The sequence below is a fragment of the Bos indicus x Bos taurus genome, chromosome 14, assembly GCF_003369695.1.
Source record: "Bos indicus x Bos taurus breed Angus x Brahman F1 hybrid chromosome 14, Bos_hybrid_MaternalHap_v2.0, whole genome shotgun sequence".
In the NCBI taxonomy this organism is placed as follows: domain Eukaryota; kingdom Metazoa; phylum Chordata; class Mammalia; order Artiodactyla; family Bovidae; genus Bos; species Bos indicus x Bos taurus.
In genome coordinates this window covers 22,710,366-22,729,894 of record NC_040089.1, presented here as the reverse complement: position 1 = coordinate 22,729,894, position 19,529 = coordinate 22,710,366, and the positions used below count along the sequence as shown (strand labels likewise).

The following is a 19,529-nucleotide window of genomic DNA, read 5'->3' as shown; positions in this document are numbered from 1 at the left end:
GATAGCTTACCTCACTGGAGCTGAGGTAACTCCAGAAAATCCCTAACCGACCAGCTAGGACTCCATTTCTGGGGGAGGGTAAAACTTCAGTTGGGCTTCCCTGGTGGCTCAGTGGTAAAGAATCCACCTGCCAATGTAAGATACACGGGTTCAATCCCTTGGTCAGGAAGATCCCATGGAGAAGGAAATGGCAACCCATTCCAGTATTCTTGCCTGAAGAATCCCATGGATCCATGGGGAGGCACTTGGCAGGCTACAGTCCATGGGACCGCAAAGAGTTGGACACAATTTAGCGACTAAACAACAAAACTTCAATCAGGCTAGATATTAAGTCCAGGTTCAGTGACATGCCCAGCGTAAGTGACTCTTGGGCCCATGCTCTTCTTTTTAATAATACCAAAATAAGGATTTTCCTGGCAGTCCAGAGGCTAAGACTCTGTGCTTCCAATCTAAGGGGCATGGGTTTGATCCCTGGTTGCAGAACTAATATCCCACATGCTGCATGGCCAAAAAAAAAGAAAAAGAACATTCACAAACATTTTTTGAAAAAGCTTCCTGAATTGCCAGGGAAAAGTAAAAGCAAATTTGAAATGAAGACAATAAAATAAAGTTCAAATTTTTTATTTTATTATTAAAATAATCATAATGCTAAGTCACTTCAGTAGTGTCCGACTCTGTGTGACCGCATAGGTGGCAGCCCACCAGGCTCTGCCGAACCTGGGATTCTCCAGGCAAGAACACTGGAGTGGGTTGCCATTACCTTCTCCAATGCATGAAAGTGAAAAGTAAAAGTGAAGTCGCTCAGTCGTGTCTGACTCTTCGCGACCCCAGGGACTGCAGCCTACCAGGTTCCTCCGTCCATGGGATTTTCCAGGCAAGAGTACTGGAGTGGGTTGCCACTGCCTTCTCCAAAATAATCATAATAACAATTCCCTGGTGGTTCAGATGGTAAAGAATATGCCTGAAATTTGGGAGATGTGGGTTCAATCCCCGGGTTGGGAAGATTCCCTGGAGATGGAAATGGCAACCCACTCTACTATTCTTGCCTGGAGAATCCCATGGACAGAGGAACCAGGTGGGCTATGGTCCTTGGAGTCTTAGAGTCAGGCAGGACTTTAGTGACTAACACTACTGTCCAAAAGCAAACGGAACCACTGTTTTCTTCAAGTTATCAAAAATCTTTAAGAGATGCTACTTGAGTTTAAAAAACTCCAATACATGATTGCTGGCCTCAGTTCCACAGTGCACAGGAAATTCTGAACTTAGCTTTTCATCCTGAGAAGTCCATGGTGGGGCAGGGCCGGGGGTTTGGTCTTTGTGCTAGAGCACAAAACAGCCTGAGCGGAAACAATTTCAAACCCAATTCTTCACCTGAAAAGCTGTCAGCAAGGCTGGTTCTAGAAAAATTAAAAAATAAAAATAAAAAAGAAAACCACTTTGTCTTTTGGAAGCACCTCCCTGCGGGGTTTCCTGACTCCAGTTTCCTCTTGGCGATCAACCCAGTTTCTCCAGGCTGATACCATGAATCCTCCACAACAGGTGGGCAGACCTGGTGTGACTGAGCACTGACACCAATGCGGCTGTGGACAATCACTCAGCCAGTTCCTCTGTGTTAGGATAACACTCCCCTGCGTTAATCTGTTCATTTCTGCTCATCTTCCTATGCTCAGTAAAGCCTTCCGCCAGGACTCCTTCCATTCCCTCAGCTGGTCAGAGCGCTGAGTCACCCACCTGGCAGGCGGAAGGAAAAAGAAGGAAGCCTTCGTGTTCAGAGGAGCACGGACAGAGCCAAGATTCTGCTCCACACTTGCAGAGGAAGCGTCCTCGCTTGGAGGGACAAGAGAAACACCATGCAGAGGAAAAAATGGAAGCAATAGAGAGGCCCCGGCAAACTGGAAAGGGAGAAACGGAAGAACCAAGAGAAGCCCCATCCAACCAGAGGATGAGGCAGCCACACGTAAGGTGACTGAGCACCAAGCTGGCCCTTTGGTTGTTGTCACAGGAAGACAGAGTTCAGGGCTGGCCCATCCCCAGTTTGGGGTGACAGTTATCTGTGCCCCCATAAACTGCCTCCGGCAACCTGAAACACATGCACATAAAGACATGTGTCACGTAGGAACACACCTTCTGTCTCCTGGTTCTGAGCAGTCCCAGGAGCCCCAGAAGAAACAGGTTTGTACATTCTGTGGATGTAGGTGATGGCAAGGAAGGCGGCTTCCTGGAGGTGACCAGGCGTGATGAAATCTCACCTTCCATAGTCTGGCCACAGCAGAGCTGGTAACCATTTTCATCTCAGTTCGTCCACTTGCCAGTTTAAAAGCTATAAGCAGGACTCTGTCTCTTCTGTGACGTGGGACACGCCCACTTCCCAATGCTCTTATGAGCCCATCCAGGATGCTACTTAAATGTGTGTGTACATGTGCTTTTCGCTTTTGCACTGTGCACAGTGAAGTCAGGGGCACGGAACCATGAATGGTCTAAATCTTCCCTCCTCTCCAACCAGAAGCTCACGCAAATTCTCCCAGAGAGATGCCCCCCTGGTAAGGAGACGGGGGACAGGGAGCATCTCCAAGTTTATCCAAAAGGCACAGTTTAAACCAAACTCTTTCAAATGAAAATGGATGAGCAGAGCATTAATAGTCTTGCTAAATGGTAACTGTGCCCCTCAACCTGTCAGAGATGTATGAAAATATAAAAGTTGTGATATTGGTTACAAGTCACCCCTCCAGAGTTACAAGATGTTAAGGAAAAACTTCTAATATTTAGAGCATAAAATTACTTTCTGGGACTTCCCCGATGGTCCGGTGGTTAAGATTCAGTGTTTCCAGAGCAGGGGGCCCCAGTTCAATGTCTGGTCAGAGAACAAGGATCCCACATATCACAGGGTGCAGACAAAAAAAAAATTACCTCCTTACTCACAGAGCAGGCTTTCCACTGGTGGGAACTCAGGTTCCAAGGAAGCAGTTCAGGAAACATGACTGAGCTGGGACTTCCCAGGGCCTTGGTTCTCAAAGTGTGGTTTGGGGCCTGACTCAACAACAGCAGCTTGATGCTCGTTAGAAACACAGACACATAGGTCCTGGAGCCGTCTATCTGAGTCAGAACCCATTTTCTAACACTATTTCCAGGTGATCTGCATGCACCTTTCATTTCAGAAGCAGTGTCTAAGGGTCAAGGACCCCTTCTGGTCACACCAAGAGGGCACCCACCCCCAGCCATGTATTAACAATACCAGTCAAGGGGGGCTACCACGTAGCACATCCAATTTTCCAGAGTTTTCATAGGTTAAAACTAAAAAGCAAAACACTCAAGCAAGCAACACTTGTAGCAATTCTTGGCAAGTGTCTTAGACATTCGCTGAGAAAAACACGAGCAGATGCTTACAGCTCCATCACACCGTCCATCCTTAATCCTCAGAAACATCCGTGCATTCTTCACACTTTCAAACATGCATATCCTAGAGCTGATTTTATGCACTCTCCAGTAGGACTTTTCAGACGGCTTTCCTACGCCCGTGCAGCTCCCATCCGGCTGGAGGCAGAGGGCCTGGCACAGGCTGGTGCCAAGCAGAACCACTGCGCTGTTGAGCAACACACCCTGCAGAGCAACCAACAGCACAGAAAGGCAGTAAGTGACACGCCTGTGTCTTGCTAGAGAAATATGGCAATAGAGCCCATTTTCTTACAAAAACTGCAGTTATCGGGATCTTACCAGAAGCTTGGTGGGAAAGAATGAGCAAAAAAAAAAAAGGAAATAAAAAATTTAACTGCTATGTAAAGCTAAACAAAACTAAAGAAGGTGGTCTGGTTGACTCATTATGATTTACATTAATCATTACTTATTGAGACTGTAAGAATCAGCATCAGATGCTACAGAGATTTTAAGAACATGCAAAACCCACAAACACTTCTCTTAAGAAGTTTCCAATCACTCTAAGCAAATAGTTTGAATACTAATACAGAGAAGAATAAAAATAGTGTTCTATAAGAGTGCTTGAATTTTGACAAGTAATCTATGGATATTAGTTAAATGTATGCATGTAGGAGGGGCTTCCCAGGTGGTGCTAGTGGTAAAGAACACGCCTGCCAATGCAGGGGATGTAAGAGATGCAGGCTTGATCCCTGGGTCAGGAAGATCCCCTGGAGGAGGGCATGGCAACCTACTCCAGTATTCTTGCCTGGAGAATGCCATGGACAGAGGAGCCTGATGAGCTATAGTCCATAGGGTCTCGAAGAGTCAGACATAATTGAAGTGACTTAGCACTCACACACACATGCATGGAGGAATAAATGAATGAATGAAAAGAAGTATTGAATATAACTAAAGCCAAATTAAGTAAATCTTCTCTAATCAATAGCTTCAGTCAGTTCAGTTGCTCAGTTGTATCCAACTCTTTGCAACCCCATGGACTGCAGCACACCAAGCCTCCCTGTCCATCACCAACTCCCAGAGCTTGCTCAAACTCATGTCCACCAAGTTGGTCATGCCATCTCATCCTCTGTCGTCCCCTTCTCCTCCTGCCTTCAATCTTTCCCAGCATCAAGGGCTTTTCCAATGAGTCAGTTCTTTGATCAGGTGGCCAAAGAGCTTCAGCTTCAGCATCAGTCCTTCCAATGAATATTCAGGGTTGACTTCCTTTAGGATGGACTGGTTGGATCTCCTTGCAGTCCAAGGGACTCTCAAGAGTCTGCTCCAACACCACAGTTCAAAAGCATCAATTCTTCAGTGCTTAGCTTTCTTTATGATTCAACTCTCACATCCATACATGACTATTGGGAAAACCATAGCTTTGACTAGATGGACATTTGTCAACAAAGTGATTGATGCCTCTGCTTTTTAATATGCTGTCTAGATTGCTCATAGCTTTTCTTCCAAGGAGCAAGTATCTTTTCATTCCAAAACTACAGTCACCATCTGCAGTGATTTTGGAGCCCAAGAAAATGAAGTCTGCCACTGTTTCCATTGTTTCCTTATCTATTTGCCATGAAGTGATAGGACTGGATGTCATGATCTTAGTTTTCTGAATGTTGAGTTTTAAGCCAGCTTTTTCACTCTCTTCTTTCACTTTCATCAAGAAGCTCTTTAGTTCCTCTTCACTTTCTACCATAAGGGTGGTGTTATCTGCATATCTGAGGTTATTGATATTTCTCCCTGCAATCTTGATTCCAGCTTGTGCTTCATCCAGCCCAGTGTTTCACATGATATATTCTGCATATAAGCAATAGCTTAAGAGGAAGATATTAAAAGTTCTTGAAAATTAGTTAGAAATGTACTAACACAGTAGAGAAATGAATAAAAGACACAAATACACAAGTCACAAAATACAAATGATGAATATGCAAAAGGAAAAATAATCTATACGAGTAATAAAAATAATAATAAAGTGAAAATTAAATGTTTATTTCTCTAGAAGATTGTCAAAGTTTCTTTCAAGGACTGCTATACTCAACACCAAGGTCCATGATATCAATATAAATAATATCCTGCTCTGTCAAAGGGAACTTGGTAGTAACGAGCATCATTTTACCTGGAAAGGTCTGGCCTTTGTCCTAGGTTTCTGAGAAGTAATCACCAACCCCTAATGGTGCTGTGCCTAACAGGAGTGTCTTTGCTTGCCTGGCAGCCTTGGGTCAGCCAGATAGTAAAGATGCGACTTAGGGTGGGAACTTTGCGTAACGAGGTGTCAGCTGACCTCCCAAGAGGTCTCTTCCCTCTGCATCTCTTTCCTTAATGAATGTTAGAGACTGAGACTGGCCATATGGACTCCCTATGTGAGGGACCCCAGGAAAGCCTCTGGGCCCAAGTCTCAGGTAAGCCTCCCTGGCTCCATGAATATCATCACACATCAGTGCAGAGAAAGTCACATCATCCTGATTCCAGGAAGAGGACAACCACAATTTCCACATTTGGTGCTTTTCCTGAACTCTGCCCTCTGCATCTCTTCCCTTAGTGAATGTTAAATCTGCATCCTTTCTCTGTAATACCATGAATGTGAGAGCAATGATTTAGTTCTGGGTCATTCTCATGAATTATCAAAACTTGATAGTGACCTCAAGAATCCTTCACTCTGAAGTCCCTGTCAGAAGCGAGGGTGGTCATGTCAACTGTCCCCTCTAACCTCATGATTTGACTTTCCCAGGATTAAGTACTGGTACATTTCTGGAGAGAGATTTGTCAATATGTTGCCAAGAGTCTTAAAGGGCTCATATTCTGACCTTTCAATTCAATTTTGAATGATCTAGGCTAAGAAAATAATAAAATATGTTGTCAGAGACATAAGTCCAAGTACATTTTCCAGTAATACATTAAAGATAATAAAATAAAGAAATTAAGATTAAATATCCAATGACAAATTCATATTTTCCTAATGTTTGAATATAATGTAACCATATTTTCCCCATGTTGTCTGGGGAAAACAATAACATAATGAAGTGTTTATTACATCAGATCAGTCGCTCAGTCATGTCCGAATCTTTGCGACCCCACGAATCACAGCACGCCAGGCCTCCCTGTCCATCACCAACTCCCGGAGTTCACTGAGACTCACGTCCATTGAGTCAGCGATGCCATCCAGCCATCTCACCCTCTGTTGTCCCCTTCTCCTCCTGCCCCCAATCCCTCCCAGCATCAGGGTCTTTTCCAATGAATCAACTCTTCACATTAGGTGACCAAAGTACAGGAGTTTCAGCTTTAGCATCATTTCTTCCAAAGAAATCCCAGGGCTGATCTCCTTCAGAATGGACTGGTTGGATCTCCTTGCAGTCCAAGGGACTCTCAAGAGTCTTCTCCAACACCACAGTTCGAAAGCATCAATTCTTTGGCGCTCAGCCTTCTTCACAGTCCAACTCTCACATCCATACATGACCACAGGAAAAACCATAGCCTTGACTAGATGAACCTTTGTTGGCAAAGTAATGTCTCTGCTTTGAATATGCTATCTAGGTTGGTCATAACTTTCCTTCCAAGGAGTAAGCATCTTTTAATTTCATGGCTGCAGTCACCATCTGTAGTGATTTTGGAGCCCAGAAAAATAAAGTCTGACACTGTTTCCACTGTTTCCCCATCTATTTCCCATGAAGTGGTGGGACTGGATGCCATGATCTTCGTTTTCTGAATGTTGAGCTTTAAGCCAACTTTTTCACTCTCCACTTTCACTTTCATCAAGAGGCTTTTTAGTTCCTCTTCACTTTCTGCCATAAAGGTGGTGTCATCTGCATATCTGAGGTTATTGATATTTCTCTTGGCAATCTTGATTCCAGCTTGTGTTTCTTCCAGTCCAGTGTTTCTCATGATGTACTCTGCATATAAGTTAAATAAACAGGGTGACAATATACAGCCTTGACAAACTCCTTTTCCTATTTGGAACCAGTCTGTAATATACAGCCTTGACGAACTCCTTTCCCTATTTGGAACCAGTCTGTTGTTCCATGTCCAGTTCTAACTGTTGCTTCCTGACCTGCATACAAATTTCTCAAGAGGCAGATCAGGTGGTCTGGTATTCCCATCTCTTGAAGAATTTTCCACAGTTTATTGTGATCCACACAGTCAAAGGCTTTGGCATAGTCAATAAAGCAGAAATAGATGTTTTTCTGGAACTCTCTTGCTTTTTCTATGATCCAGCAGATGTTGGCAATTTGATCTCTGGTTCCTCTGCCTTTTCTAAAACCAGCTTGAACATCTGGAAGTTCACGGTTCACGTATTGCTGAAGCCTGGCTTGGAGAATTTTGAGCATTACTTTACTAGCGTGTGAGAGGAGTGCAATTGTGCGGTAGTTTGAGCATTCTTTGGCATTGCCTTTCTTTGGGATTGGGATGAAAACTGACCTTTTCCAGTCCTGTGGCCACTGCTGAGTTTTCCAAATTTGCTGGCATATTGAGTGCAGCACTTTCACAGCATCATCATAGTAGGTCTAAAAAGTTTTGAAGACAAATTGACTGATTGGATTCATAATTCACCAGACTAGATATGTTATACTCATTAAAAGTTGTAACTTTTCAGAAAACATTCTCTTTATTTTTAAAATGTAGATAACAATATCTGTCAGAAATGTCATGGTGGTTAGATTTAGTATTGTGTATGGTGAAGCTCTCAGTAAAGTGTCTGTAATAAAACAGGCAATCTCACAAATGATACCTATTGCATTAATAATATCATTTAAAGATAAAAAGATAAATTCACAAACATGTATTACAAAGAAAAAAAACATAAGCAATATGAAATGATCACACACATACAACACTCAAAGAGTATAAATATGTAAATATTCTAACAGTTAGAAAAGTTAAATATAGATTTGTTTCACTCCCAAATATAAGATTCTCTAACTTTTTATTTGAAATTCCCACAGCCATAGTTTTAACCTGCAAATTCAATTGACATTGGCTGTTACTCCCATCATTTTAGTGTTGCTAAGGCTGCCATCCCTACGATCACATTCTGGGTGGACAAAATGACCACAGGCATCAATGCCCCGAGTGGAAAGAGATCTGATTTCTCCACTGTGACTTCATTCAAGAGTTTTCCTCAACAGGGCAAAAGAAAATACAAGTTTAAGAGTATCAGCTTTAATGATCTTCCTCCAGTTTACCTTGACAAAAACCACAAACTCTTTTGAAAGGTCTGCATAGCCTGCCGATGATTCGTTAGTTATTTTGCCATGGCGATCAAAAATAACCAAGTGGCCGGGAACCCGCGCTGACTCAAGGAGTGCGCAGCGGTTGGGCTGGGACAGCACCCGCATCTCAGTGGACGCCCCACCACTAGCCTAAAAGAAAAAGGGAAAACAAAACAAAATGAAAGCTCTGCATAAGCAATAGAAAAGGTGTTGACACTCTATGTCTGCACAGATCCAGTGCACTGCATGGAACCCTTGAACTAGCTGTACAACTGCGACATGTTTTCTGATTCAATTCTTTTGATCTCCCGCCCTGATTTCCAGGGTCTTGCTCCAAGGACCTTCTCTTGACTTTTCAGAAACCATGTGGAGCGCTAAATAACAGCAAAAATAATTCCAGTGGCAGGGTAACTTAATGAGATGTTAATGTGCATTTTATCATTATTTTTCACTTCTTTTTTTGTGTCTTCCTAATTAAAGACCACATAGGATCAAAAGATAAAATTAACAGATGTGTATTACTAGGTTTTGCTTGTGAAAAACTGAACAAATCAAGGAAGATAAACTATAGTGAGACATTTCTAGTTTAGGGCACTGTTTGAGGTCTGACCTCTCACTGTCTCAAGGAGGCATCTGGGCCTGAAAGTAAGGACTTACTGATGCCGCTGGAAAGGCTTGATCCGTGACACTAAAGCTGCCAACCTCAGTGAAGTTTCTTGTGTGAGGATGGCAGGTAAGCCATGGAGCCGTTCACAAAGAAACCACCTGATGTTTGATGAGAACTGGGCAGTGAGCAGTGTGGACTGAAGTTAAGAGAGTTGTCACCAGCTTGAAATGTGTATACAACAAGGTGACCTTCATAATAACCAAGGTGGGATTTTTCTCCAACTTAGAGGGAGAGGGGTTTACAGAGAGACTTAATTTGATTTTAGAAAAATAAATAGAACATTTCTTGAACTCTTAATTTGAGTGACTCCATACCCTCAACATTCATATTTATTAAACTTCTACTGACTAGGACCTTTATGAAGCAGAATGCACTACAAAATACAGCATGAGGGACTTCCCTGGTGGTCCAATGACTAAGACTCAAAGCTCACAACACAGAGTGCCCCAGTTTGATCCCTGATCAGGAAACTAGATCCCATATGCCACCACTGAAATCCAGTGCAGCCAAAATATAAATAAAAATAAGCATAAAAAACAGCATGGGGTAACATGCCAAGTTCAAAAAAAAGACACCATAAAAGAAATGTGACTGATTCATGTCCGAATCTTTGCAGCCCCATGGACTCTAGCCTGCCCGACTCCTCTGTCCATGGGATTCTCCAGGCAAGAATACTGGAGTGGGTTGCCAGTTCTTCTCCAGGGGATCTTCCCGACTCAGAGATTGAACTGGGTCTTCCATGCTGCAGGTAGATTATTTATCATCTGAGCCACCAGTGAAGCAAGTAAGTAAATTAATTAATAATTTGTTTTAAAAAAGCAATACAGCTTCCTCCTGACTATTTCCCCTCTGGGCACTTTTGTCCTGGAACCTAGCTCCCACGCTGTGAGAGTCAAGCAGCTACACTGAAGGAAGGGCCACACAGCTGTTCCACTGAGAGCTGGCGTCGACTATCAGACCTTTGACTCAACAAGCCCTTGGATGACTCCAGGCTCTAACATTTCAGCCACTTCACTTGATGCTGAGAGGAAGAGAGATGTGCTACCTTCTCTGGGTCCCGCCCAACTGCAGATTTGTAAACAAAATAAATATGGTCAATGTTGTCAAAAAAAAAAGGTGACTGATTAGTTCCTTAGCCTGAATTTCAGTCCTACAGATCATGTTTTTTCTTCAAAATTTATTGCTATCCTTAAGTTTTAAAACAAGATATAAGTAAAAAAAAAAAGTCATTGCATAAAATTATGTAAGATTATATGAGAAAGCTGTAGAATGAGGGGTGGAGTCCCAGCTTCTGTGCTCCATGCCTGCTTTCATACTGACCAGCTCTGAGACTTTGGACAACACAGTCTTCCCACTCGTCAGGCTCCTCTTCTGTCAGAAAGGGATGCTAATGTACTCTCTCATAGGACAATAAAAAGGCTAAATGTTATAACACACAGTTAGCACTTAAAACAGTGCATGTCATCCTATGCTTTCTCAGCTTCAAAACAAATAATCATACATGGACCTTAAAAAAAAGACATTTTTAGAAGTTTTATCCATTTTAAAATTTTTATTTTTAATTGTAGGATAATTACTTTACACTACTGTGATTGTTTCTGCCGTGTATCAACATGAATCAGCCATAGATATACCTATGTCCCTTCCCTCTTAAACCTTCCTCCCACCTCCTTTCCCATCCCACCCCTCTAGGTTGTCACAGAGCACCAGCTTTGGGTTCCTTTCAAACCTAAACTAAGTAATCTTTTACACTCATTCACAAAGCACACTGTGCTGTGTTTAGCTGCTCAAGTCGTGTCCAATTCTTCGCGACCCTATGGACTGTAGCCCACCAGGCTCCTCTGTCCATGAGATTTCCCAGGCAAGACTACTGGAGTGGGTAGCCATTTCCTTCTCCAGGGGATCTTCCCAATCCAGGGATCAAACCTGGGTCTCGTGCATGGCAGGCAGATTCTTTACCAACTGAGCCACCAGGGAAGCCCAACTAAGTAATACAAGGCATAATTATGTGAAACTATTGGTTTTCCCCCAATAATGTGATCCCTGAAAGGGCCTTTGGGAGGTCAGATTTCCCATTTTGAGGCTAACTGAAAGTTTGAATGTTCTCAGAGACGTGTTCTACTTTTTCTTGTCTAAATTCTAACTGCTGAAATTTAAGGCCATTTACATATCAAAATCTCAAAAATCAGTGAGACAAAACAACATGAAAAAAGTGGAAGCAAAAGCCAAAGGAAAATACAAATTCATAATCTTATGAAAGTGTCTTGTGCAAGAATATATTATATATATATATATATATATATATATATATATATATATGGATACAATACATTTGACATACGGTGAAAACAGAGATTACCACATACCATTCCAGTGACAAAGCCGTTGTCAAGAGCCAGAGAAAGGTGCCTCAATTCATGACTTTGGAAAATGCATACATTTCCTTTGTTGAAAATAACGTCAAAGAGACCTATAAAACATTTTAAGTATTAGCAAGTAATTCGTGCTTTTAAAGCTTTTTTTCTTACTCAATTATATATTGAAACCTCCTAAAAATACATTTTATGACATCTCTCAGTTAAATGTTTTTAATTAGTCAAAAGGTAGAAGAATGCTGGTAACCTTTAATAATCTACATGTTGCTTGGCATCTGGTGGCATTTCCAAGGAAAATATCTAATGCCTTCCCAAAATAAACAGTAAACTCCTGGGACAATCCAAAATAAAGCAAAAAAGCAAAAACCAAAAAACACTCAATGGAACTGTTGCCAGGAAGACAAATTATCCTAGTGTGAAAACCCATTTCCATTCTCAAGTCCCAGAGACTTGAGATAAAATGAACTGATGCATTCTAAAATTAAATACATACTATTAGGGCATTGGTGACTGGTTTGTATGATTATGGTATAAAGGTTATGTCATCATATATTTGATTGCTTTTAGCTCTCCGTATACTTTTACATGCCATTTTATCTTGAAACAAAGCTTTTCTTAAGGTCATGAATTTTTTCACCACTCTGTACAGCTAAACACCAACACAGAGTGCCTAGACCACAGCAGGCCCTCAAGAAACATTCTTTAGATAAGACCCCTAATTAGATCCTCCAAAATAAATACAAATGCTGCATACCACTTACATATGAAATCTAAAAACCAAAACAAACTCATAGATACTGAGAACAAATGGGTGGCTGTTGGAGGGAGGGGGTAGAGCGTGGGCAAAACAGGTGAGGGAATTAAGAGGTACAAACCTCCAGTCTTATGAAATTAAGTTACAAGGATGTAATGTAAAGCATAAGGAATATGGTCAATAGTTCAGTTCAGTTCAGCTCAGTTCAATTGCTCAGTCATGTCTGACTCTTTGCGACCCCATGAATTGCAGTGCGCCAGGCCTCCCTGTCCATCACCAACTCCCAGAGTTCACTCAGACTCAAATCCATCAAGTCAGTGATGCCATCCAGCCATCTCATCCTCTGTTGTCCCCTTCTCCTCCTGCCCCCAATCCCTCCCAGCATCAGAGTCTTTTCCAATGAGTCAACTCTTCGCATGAGGTGGCCAAAGTACTGGAGTTTCAGCTTTAGCATTATTCCCTCCAAAGAAATCCCAGGGCTGATCTCCTTCAGAATGGACTGGTTGGATCTCCTTGCAGTCCAAGGGACTCTCAAGAGTCTTCTTCAACACCACAGTTCAAAAGCATCAATTCTTCGGCACTCAGCCTTCTTCACAGACCAACTCTCACATCCATACATGACCACAGGAAAAACCATAGCCTTGACTAGACGGACCTTTGTTGGCAAAGTAATGTCTCTGCTTTTGAATATGCTATCTAGGTTGGTCATAACTTTCCTTCCAAGGAGTAAACGTCTTTTAATTTCATGGCTGCAGTCACCATCTGTAGTGATTTTGGAGCCCAAAAAAATAAAGTCTGACACTGTTTCCATTGTTTCCCCATCTATTTCCCATAAAGTGATGGGACCAGATGACATGATCTTAGTTTTCTGAATGTTGAACTTTAAGCAAACATTTTCACTCTCCTCTTTAACTCTCATCGAGAGGCTTTTTAGTTCCTCTTCACTTTCTGCCATAAGGGTGGTATCATCTGCATATCTGAGGTTATTGATATTTCTCCCGGCAATCTTTTGATTCCAGCTTGTGCCTCTTCCAGCCCAGCATTTCTCATGATGTACTCTGCATATAAGTTAAATAAGCAGGGTGACAATATACAGCCTTGATGTACTCCTTTTCCTATTTGGAACCAGTCTGTTGTTCCATGTCCAGTTCTAACTGTTGCTTCCTGACCTCATATAGGTTTCTCAAGAGGCAGGTCAGGTGGTCTGATATTCCCATCTCTTTCAGAATTTTCCACAGTTCCTTGTGATCCACATAGTCAAAGGCTCTGGCATAGTCAATAAAGCAGAAATAGATGTTTTTCTGGAACTCTCTTGCTTTTTTGATGATCCAGCAGATGTTGGCAATTTGGTCTCTGTTTCCTCTGCCTTTTCTAAAACCAGCTCGAACATCTGGAAGTTCACAGTTCACATATTGCTGAAGCCTGGCTTGGAGAAATTTGAGTATTACTTTACTAGCATGTGAGATGAGTGCAATTGTGCAGTAGTTTGAGCATTCTTTGGCATTGCCTTTCTTTGGGAATGGAATGAAAACTGACCTTTTCCAGTGCTGTGGCCACTGCTGTTTTCCAAATTTGCTGGCATATTGAGTGCAGCACTTTCACAGCATCATCTTTCAGGATTTGAAAGAGCTCAACTGAAATTCCATCACCCCAACTAGCTTTGTTCGTAGTGATGCTTTTTAAGGCCCACTTGACTTCACATTCCAGGATGTCTGGCTGTAGATGAGTGATCACACCATCATGATTATCTGGGTCGTGAAGATCTTTTTTGTACAGTTCTTCTGTGTATTCTTGCCACCTCTTCTTAATATCTTCTGCTTCTTTTAGGTCCGTACCATTTCTGTCCTTTATCGAGCCCATCTTTGCATGAAATATTCCTTTGGTATCTCTAATTTTCTTGAAGAGATCACTAGTCTTTCCCATTCTGTTGTTTTCCTCTATTTCCTTGCACTGATCACTGAGGAAGGGTTTCTTATCTCTCCTTGCTATTCTTTGGAACTCTGCATTCAGATGCTTATATCTTTCCTTTTCTCCTTTGCTTTTCGCTTCTCTTCTCTTCACAGCTATTTGTAAGGCCTCCTCAGACAGCCATTTTGCTTTTTTGCATTTCTTTTCCATGGGGAAGGTCTTGATCCCTGTCTCTTGTACAATGTCACGAACCTGTGTCCATAGCTCATCAGGCAGTCTGTCTATCAAATCTAGTCCCTTAAATCTATTTCTCCCTTCCACTGTATAATCATAAGGGATTTGATTTAGGTCATACCTGATGGTCTAGTGGTTTTTCCTACTTTCTTCAATTTAAGTTTGAATTTGGCAATAAGGAGAACACTGTACTAATTTTGTGTGAGGACAGATGATCACTAAACTTATAATGGTGATCATTTCATAACATTTGCAATTGTCAAATCATTCCACAGTACACTTGAAACAACAAAACACTGTATGCCAACTATACTTCCATTAAAAAAATAACAAAAGCAAATGTTCAAAACTTGTTGAAAAACAAAAAAGTTAGAAATCTCATTTATAGAGTTAATGAGCTCTCCACCATGAGTAAGCAGTTCATACAAGAATGGAAATGTTATTTAGTTTTAACAAATAAATTTTTTCAAGTTACATAACTCTTAAGTTCAACATGAAAAAACGTATTGAATCCAATAGATGCCAAAGAGAAACATTTTAATGTTTCTAGCATTCATTTTTAAATCCTCCTAATAGGGTTCTTAGTAAAATTAGAAATGACTTTCCTTTCATGCTAAAGGAAGTTTTTACAAATCACACATAACTAGAGGGGGAACTCTTTCCCCCATGCCAACACCCACACTCCCTCCCACTGCAACCAGAGAACAGGCAACAGCCCTTCATCTGGTGACAAAGGAAGCAGGTGCTCCAGCTCTGGCCCTTTCTACTCCCAGAGGAGCTGCATCACAGAAGGTGCTTCCTCTCAGGTTCTCTGTCACTGATGGGCACAGCCCCCGTAGGGGAGACAGTGGGTGCCCCGAATCTCACTTCCTTCTAGGAGGAGTTAGTGAGCTCTGTGAGCGCCTACATAGAGCCAGTACCCCAACTTGGTTTCATCAGTATTAAAGCTGAGGTTCCGACTTCCATTTGTCTGTGTTCTGTTTCTTATTTCTTAATTGATTTTGTACACAGGAGTGGAAGAAAATGGTATTATTTATCGATGCCTTTTCAAATACCCAACTCTTAAAAGACAATAAAAACATCCCATTAAAATTAATTACAGAATGAGAATGCCAATATTACCAACACTATTCACTTTCTAAAGGATGTTCTTGCCAATGGAACAGTGCTTGAAACCAAATCAATACATATAACTATTGGAAGGTAGTAGATAAATTTATCATATTTGTAAAACCTAAAAACTCTTTAATTAGAGTGGAGTAAAGTGGTATGATTCAAGATAAGTATGTATCTGGACCTGACATACTATAGGCACTTAACAAATACTGAACGAATGAAACATAAAAACTACAGATTTCTACATATTTGTATATGTTAATATGTTAGCTTTATAATGGGGAGGGGTTTATTTACAATGTTAACCACAGCCTTGGAACAACACTAACAAGATATTATAGTGCCTGTGTGAAGAGAGGAAATATATACACGGTGGAGGTTTAGTCGCTAAGTTGTGTCTGACTCTTAAGACCCCATGGACTATAGCCCGCAAGGCTCCTCTGTCCAAGGGATTTCCCAGGCAAGAATATTGGAGTGGGTAGCCATTTCCTTCTCTCGGGATACATGTACATATATACACACACATGCACAGTCATACACACACACACACACAGTCTTAAATTAATAGAGGGAAAACTAAAGAAAAAAACTGAATACTGTGAAAACCTCAATTTCTTCCAAGTTAATATTTAGATTTAGTGTAATTGTGGCAAAATTTCCCTCAGAATTTCTTGGGAATGATGAAATAATTTAAAGTCAATATGTAAAAAAAAAAAAAAAAAACATAAGCATTAACTCTCTGATCAGTGCTTTGTGCTGTAGTTTGTGTGTTGGAATCTCAAGTCCCTGTCTAACATTTCAAAGTGCTTCTCACCTCAGCTCAGGTGCAAGGCTAGAAATCCCCTGCAAAATCTGGGCCAGGCCTCCTTCTGTCTCTCTGTTTCCCTGTCTCTCCCACCTCTGTCTACGCGGTGAGGCTGGAGGTGACTTGCTGCTCACGTGAGTCTAGTGGAGTCAGTGCTGGAGGTCCCCATGGCTGGTCATGGCCCATTTCTCCAACCCATAAGCCAAGGGTCCCATGGTGACCTGTATGTCACACTGGGTTTGCATCCTTCTAATACCCTCAACTGGAGAAGGCAATGGCACCCCACTCCAGAACTCTTGCCTGGAAAATCCCATGGACAGAGGAGCCTGGTGGGCTGCAGTCCATGGGGTCTCGAAGAGTCAGACACAACTGAGTGACTTCACTTTCACTTTTCATTTTCATGCATTGGAGAAGGAAATGGCAACCCACTCCAGTGTTCTTGCCTGGAAAATCCCAGAGACAGGGGAGCCTGGTGGGCTTCCATCTATGGGGTCGCACAGAGTCGGACACAACTGAAGTGACTTAGCAGCAGCAGCAACACCCTCAACCACCTCCTGGAGCTGGGGAGCCCTAGCAAGACAAGGCCCTCTTGCACTGGATGCTGTTAGGGGGGCTGGATGGCACCTGCTCACATGTTCTATCTGTGCTTGTTCTAAACTTGCCAGAAACCCAGGAGTCCAGGCCTCACATTCAACAGACCTGAGAGGCCCACGTCAACCTCTGACCACCTCTACCCTGCTGTGCCCTCCTAGATTCTCTCCCGATGATCTAAGGTCCACTCTCCTCTTGCCTTCCAAATCACAGCTGGTCTCAAAGAAGACACCAGTGAAACCCACGGGCACACAGTCCCTGAGCAGCAGTGACGTCAGCTGGTCAGACTTTCATAAACTCAGTCAGGAAAGACACAGCATGCCTGCTAGAGTAACAGTTTATTAGACCTGGCACAGGAGGCATCAGGAGCTGCAGATTCCTACAGATCCCCATCCTCTGATTCCCCTGGGATTAATGCAGAGCAGGACCAGGTGAATGGGGCATGGAGGGACTCTGGTTACAGCTGAGGACCCTGAGCTTTAGAAATACCCAGCCTTATTCAGTTCAGTTCAGTCACTCAGGCATGTCTGACTCTTTGCTACTCCATGGACCATAGCATGCCAGGCTTCCCTGTACATCACCAACTCCCAGAGCCTGCTCAAGCTCATGTCCATCAAGCTGGCAATGCCATCCAACCATCCCATCCTCTGTCATCCCCTTCTCTTCCTGCCTTCAATCTTTCCCAGTATCAGGGTCTTTTCAAATGAGTCAGTTTTTCAATCAGGTGGCCAAAGTATGGGAGTTTCAGCTTCAGCATCAGTCCTTCCAATGAATATTCAGGACTGATTTCCTATGGGATGGACTGGTTTGATCTCCTTGCTGTCCAAGGAACTCTCAAGAGTCTTCTCCAACACCACAGTTCAAAAGCATCAATTCTTCTTCACCATTCAGCCTTCTTTATAGTCCAACTCTCACATCCATACAAGACTACTGGAAAAACCATAGCTTTAACTAGATGGACATTTGTTGGCAAAATGATGTCTCTGCAATGCTATCTAGGTTTCTCATAGCCTTTCTTCCAAGCCTTTTAATTTCATGGCTGCAGTCACCATCTGCAGTGATTTGGGAGCCCAAGAAAATAAAGTCTGTAACTGTTTCCACTGTTTCCCCATCTATTCGCCATTAAGTGATGGGACTTGATGCCATGATCTTCGTTTTTTGAATGCTGAGTTTTAAGCCAGCTTTTTCACTCTCCTCTTTAACTTTCATCAAGAGGTTCTTTAGTTCCCCTTTACTTTCTACCATAAGGGTGGTGTCCTCTGCATATCTGAGGTTATTGATATTTCTCCCTGCAGTCTTGATTCCAGCTTGTGCTTCATCCATCCCAGCATTTCACATGATGTATTCTGCATATAAGTTAAACAAGCAGCAGGATGACAATATACAGCCTTGATGTGTTCCTTTCCCAGTTTGGAGCCAGTCTGTTGGTCCATGTCCGTTTTGAACTGTTGCTTCTTGACCTGCATACAGATTTCTCAGGAGGCAGGTAAGGTCGTCAGTTCAGTTCAGTTCAGTTCAGTTACTCAGTCATGTCCGACTCTTTGCGACTCCATGGACTGTAGCACACCAGTCTCCCCTATCCATCACCAACTCCTGGAGCTTGCTCAAACTCACTTCCTTCAAGTCTGTGATGCCATCCAACCATCTCATCCTCTTTCATCTCCTCTTCCTCCTGCCTTAAATCTTTCCCAGCATCAGGGTCTTTTCTAGTGATGAGTCAGTTCTTCGAATCAGGTGGCCAAAGTTTTGGAGCTTCAGCTTCAGCATCAGTCCTTTCAATGAATATTCAGGACTGATTTCCTTTAGGATGGACTGGTTTGATCTCCTTGCTGTCCAAGGGACTCATAAGAGTCTTCTGCAACACCACAGTTCAAAAGCATCAATTCTTTGTCGCTCAGCTTTCTTTGGAGAAGGCAATGGCAACCCACTCCAGTACTCTTGCCTGGAAAATCCCATGGATGGAGGAGCCTGGTGGGCTGCAGTCCATGGGGTCTCGAAGAGTCAGACATGACTGAGCAACTTCACTTTCACTTTTCACTTTCACGCACTGGAGAAGGAAATGGCAACCCACTCCAGTGTTCTTCCCTGGAGAATCCCAGGGACAGAGGAGCCTGGTAGGCTGCTGTCTATGGGGTTGCACAGAGTCAGACACGACTGAAGCAACTTAGCAGCAGCAGCAGCTTTCTTTATGGTGGTTTGGTATTCCCATCTCTTTAAGAATTTTTCACAGTTTGTTGTGATCCACACAGTCAAAGGCTTTAGCGTCAATAAAGCAGAAGTAGATGCTTTTCTGGAACTCTCTTGCTTTTTCTATGATCCAGTGGATGTTGGCAATTTGATCTCAGGTTCCTCTGCCTTTTCTACATCCAGTTTGAACAACTGAACATTCTCGGTTCACGTACTGTTGAAGCCTCGCTTAGAGAATTTTGAGCAATCTCATTATGGAGGAAGAAATGGCAACCCA

The 19,529-nt window shown here is 42.5% G+C and overlaps 1 protein-coding gene across 2 annotated transcripts in view; it reads right to left on the bottom strand.

The window, feature by feature from the left end:
• The window catches only part of LOC113904178, a 148,046-nt gene that overhangs the window by 28,673 nt on the left and 99,844 nt on the right, over positions 1-19,529 (bottom strand). For both annotated transcript variants that reach the window (XM_027560997.1, XM_027560996.1), the window contains exons 14-16: positions 11,649-11,752; positions 8,589-8,765; positions 3,385-3,597 (exon numbers count right to left, since the gene is read on the bottom strand). In XM_027560997.1, coding sequence (XP_027416798.1) covers positions 3,385-3,597; positions 8,589-8,765; positions 11,649-11,752 — 494 coding nt within the window. The remainder of the gene's footprint in view (positions 1-3,384; positions 3,598-8,588; positions 8,766-11,648; positions 11,753-19,529) is intronic.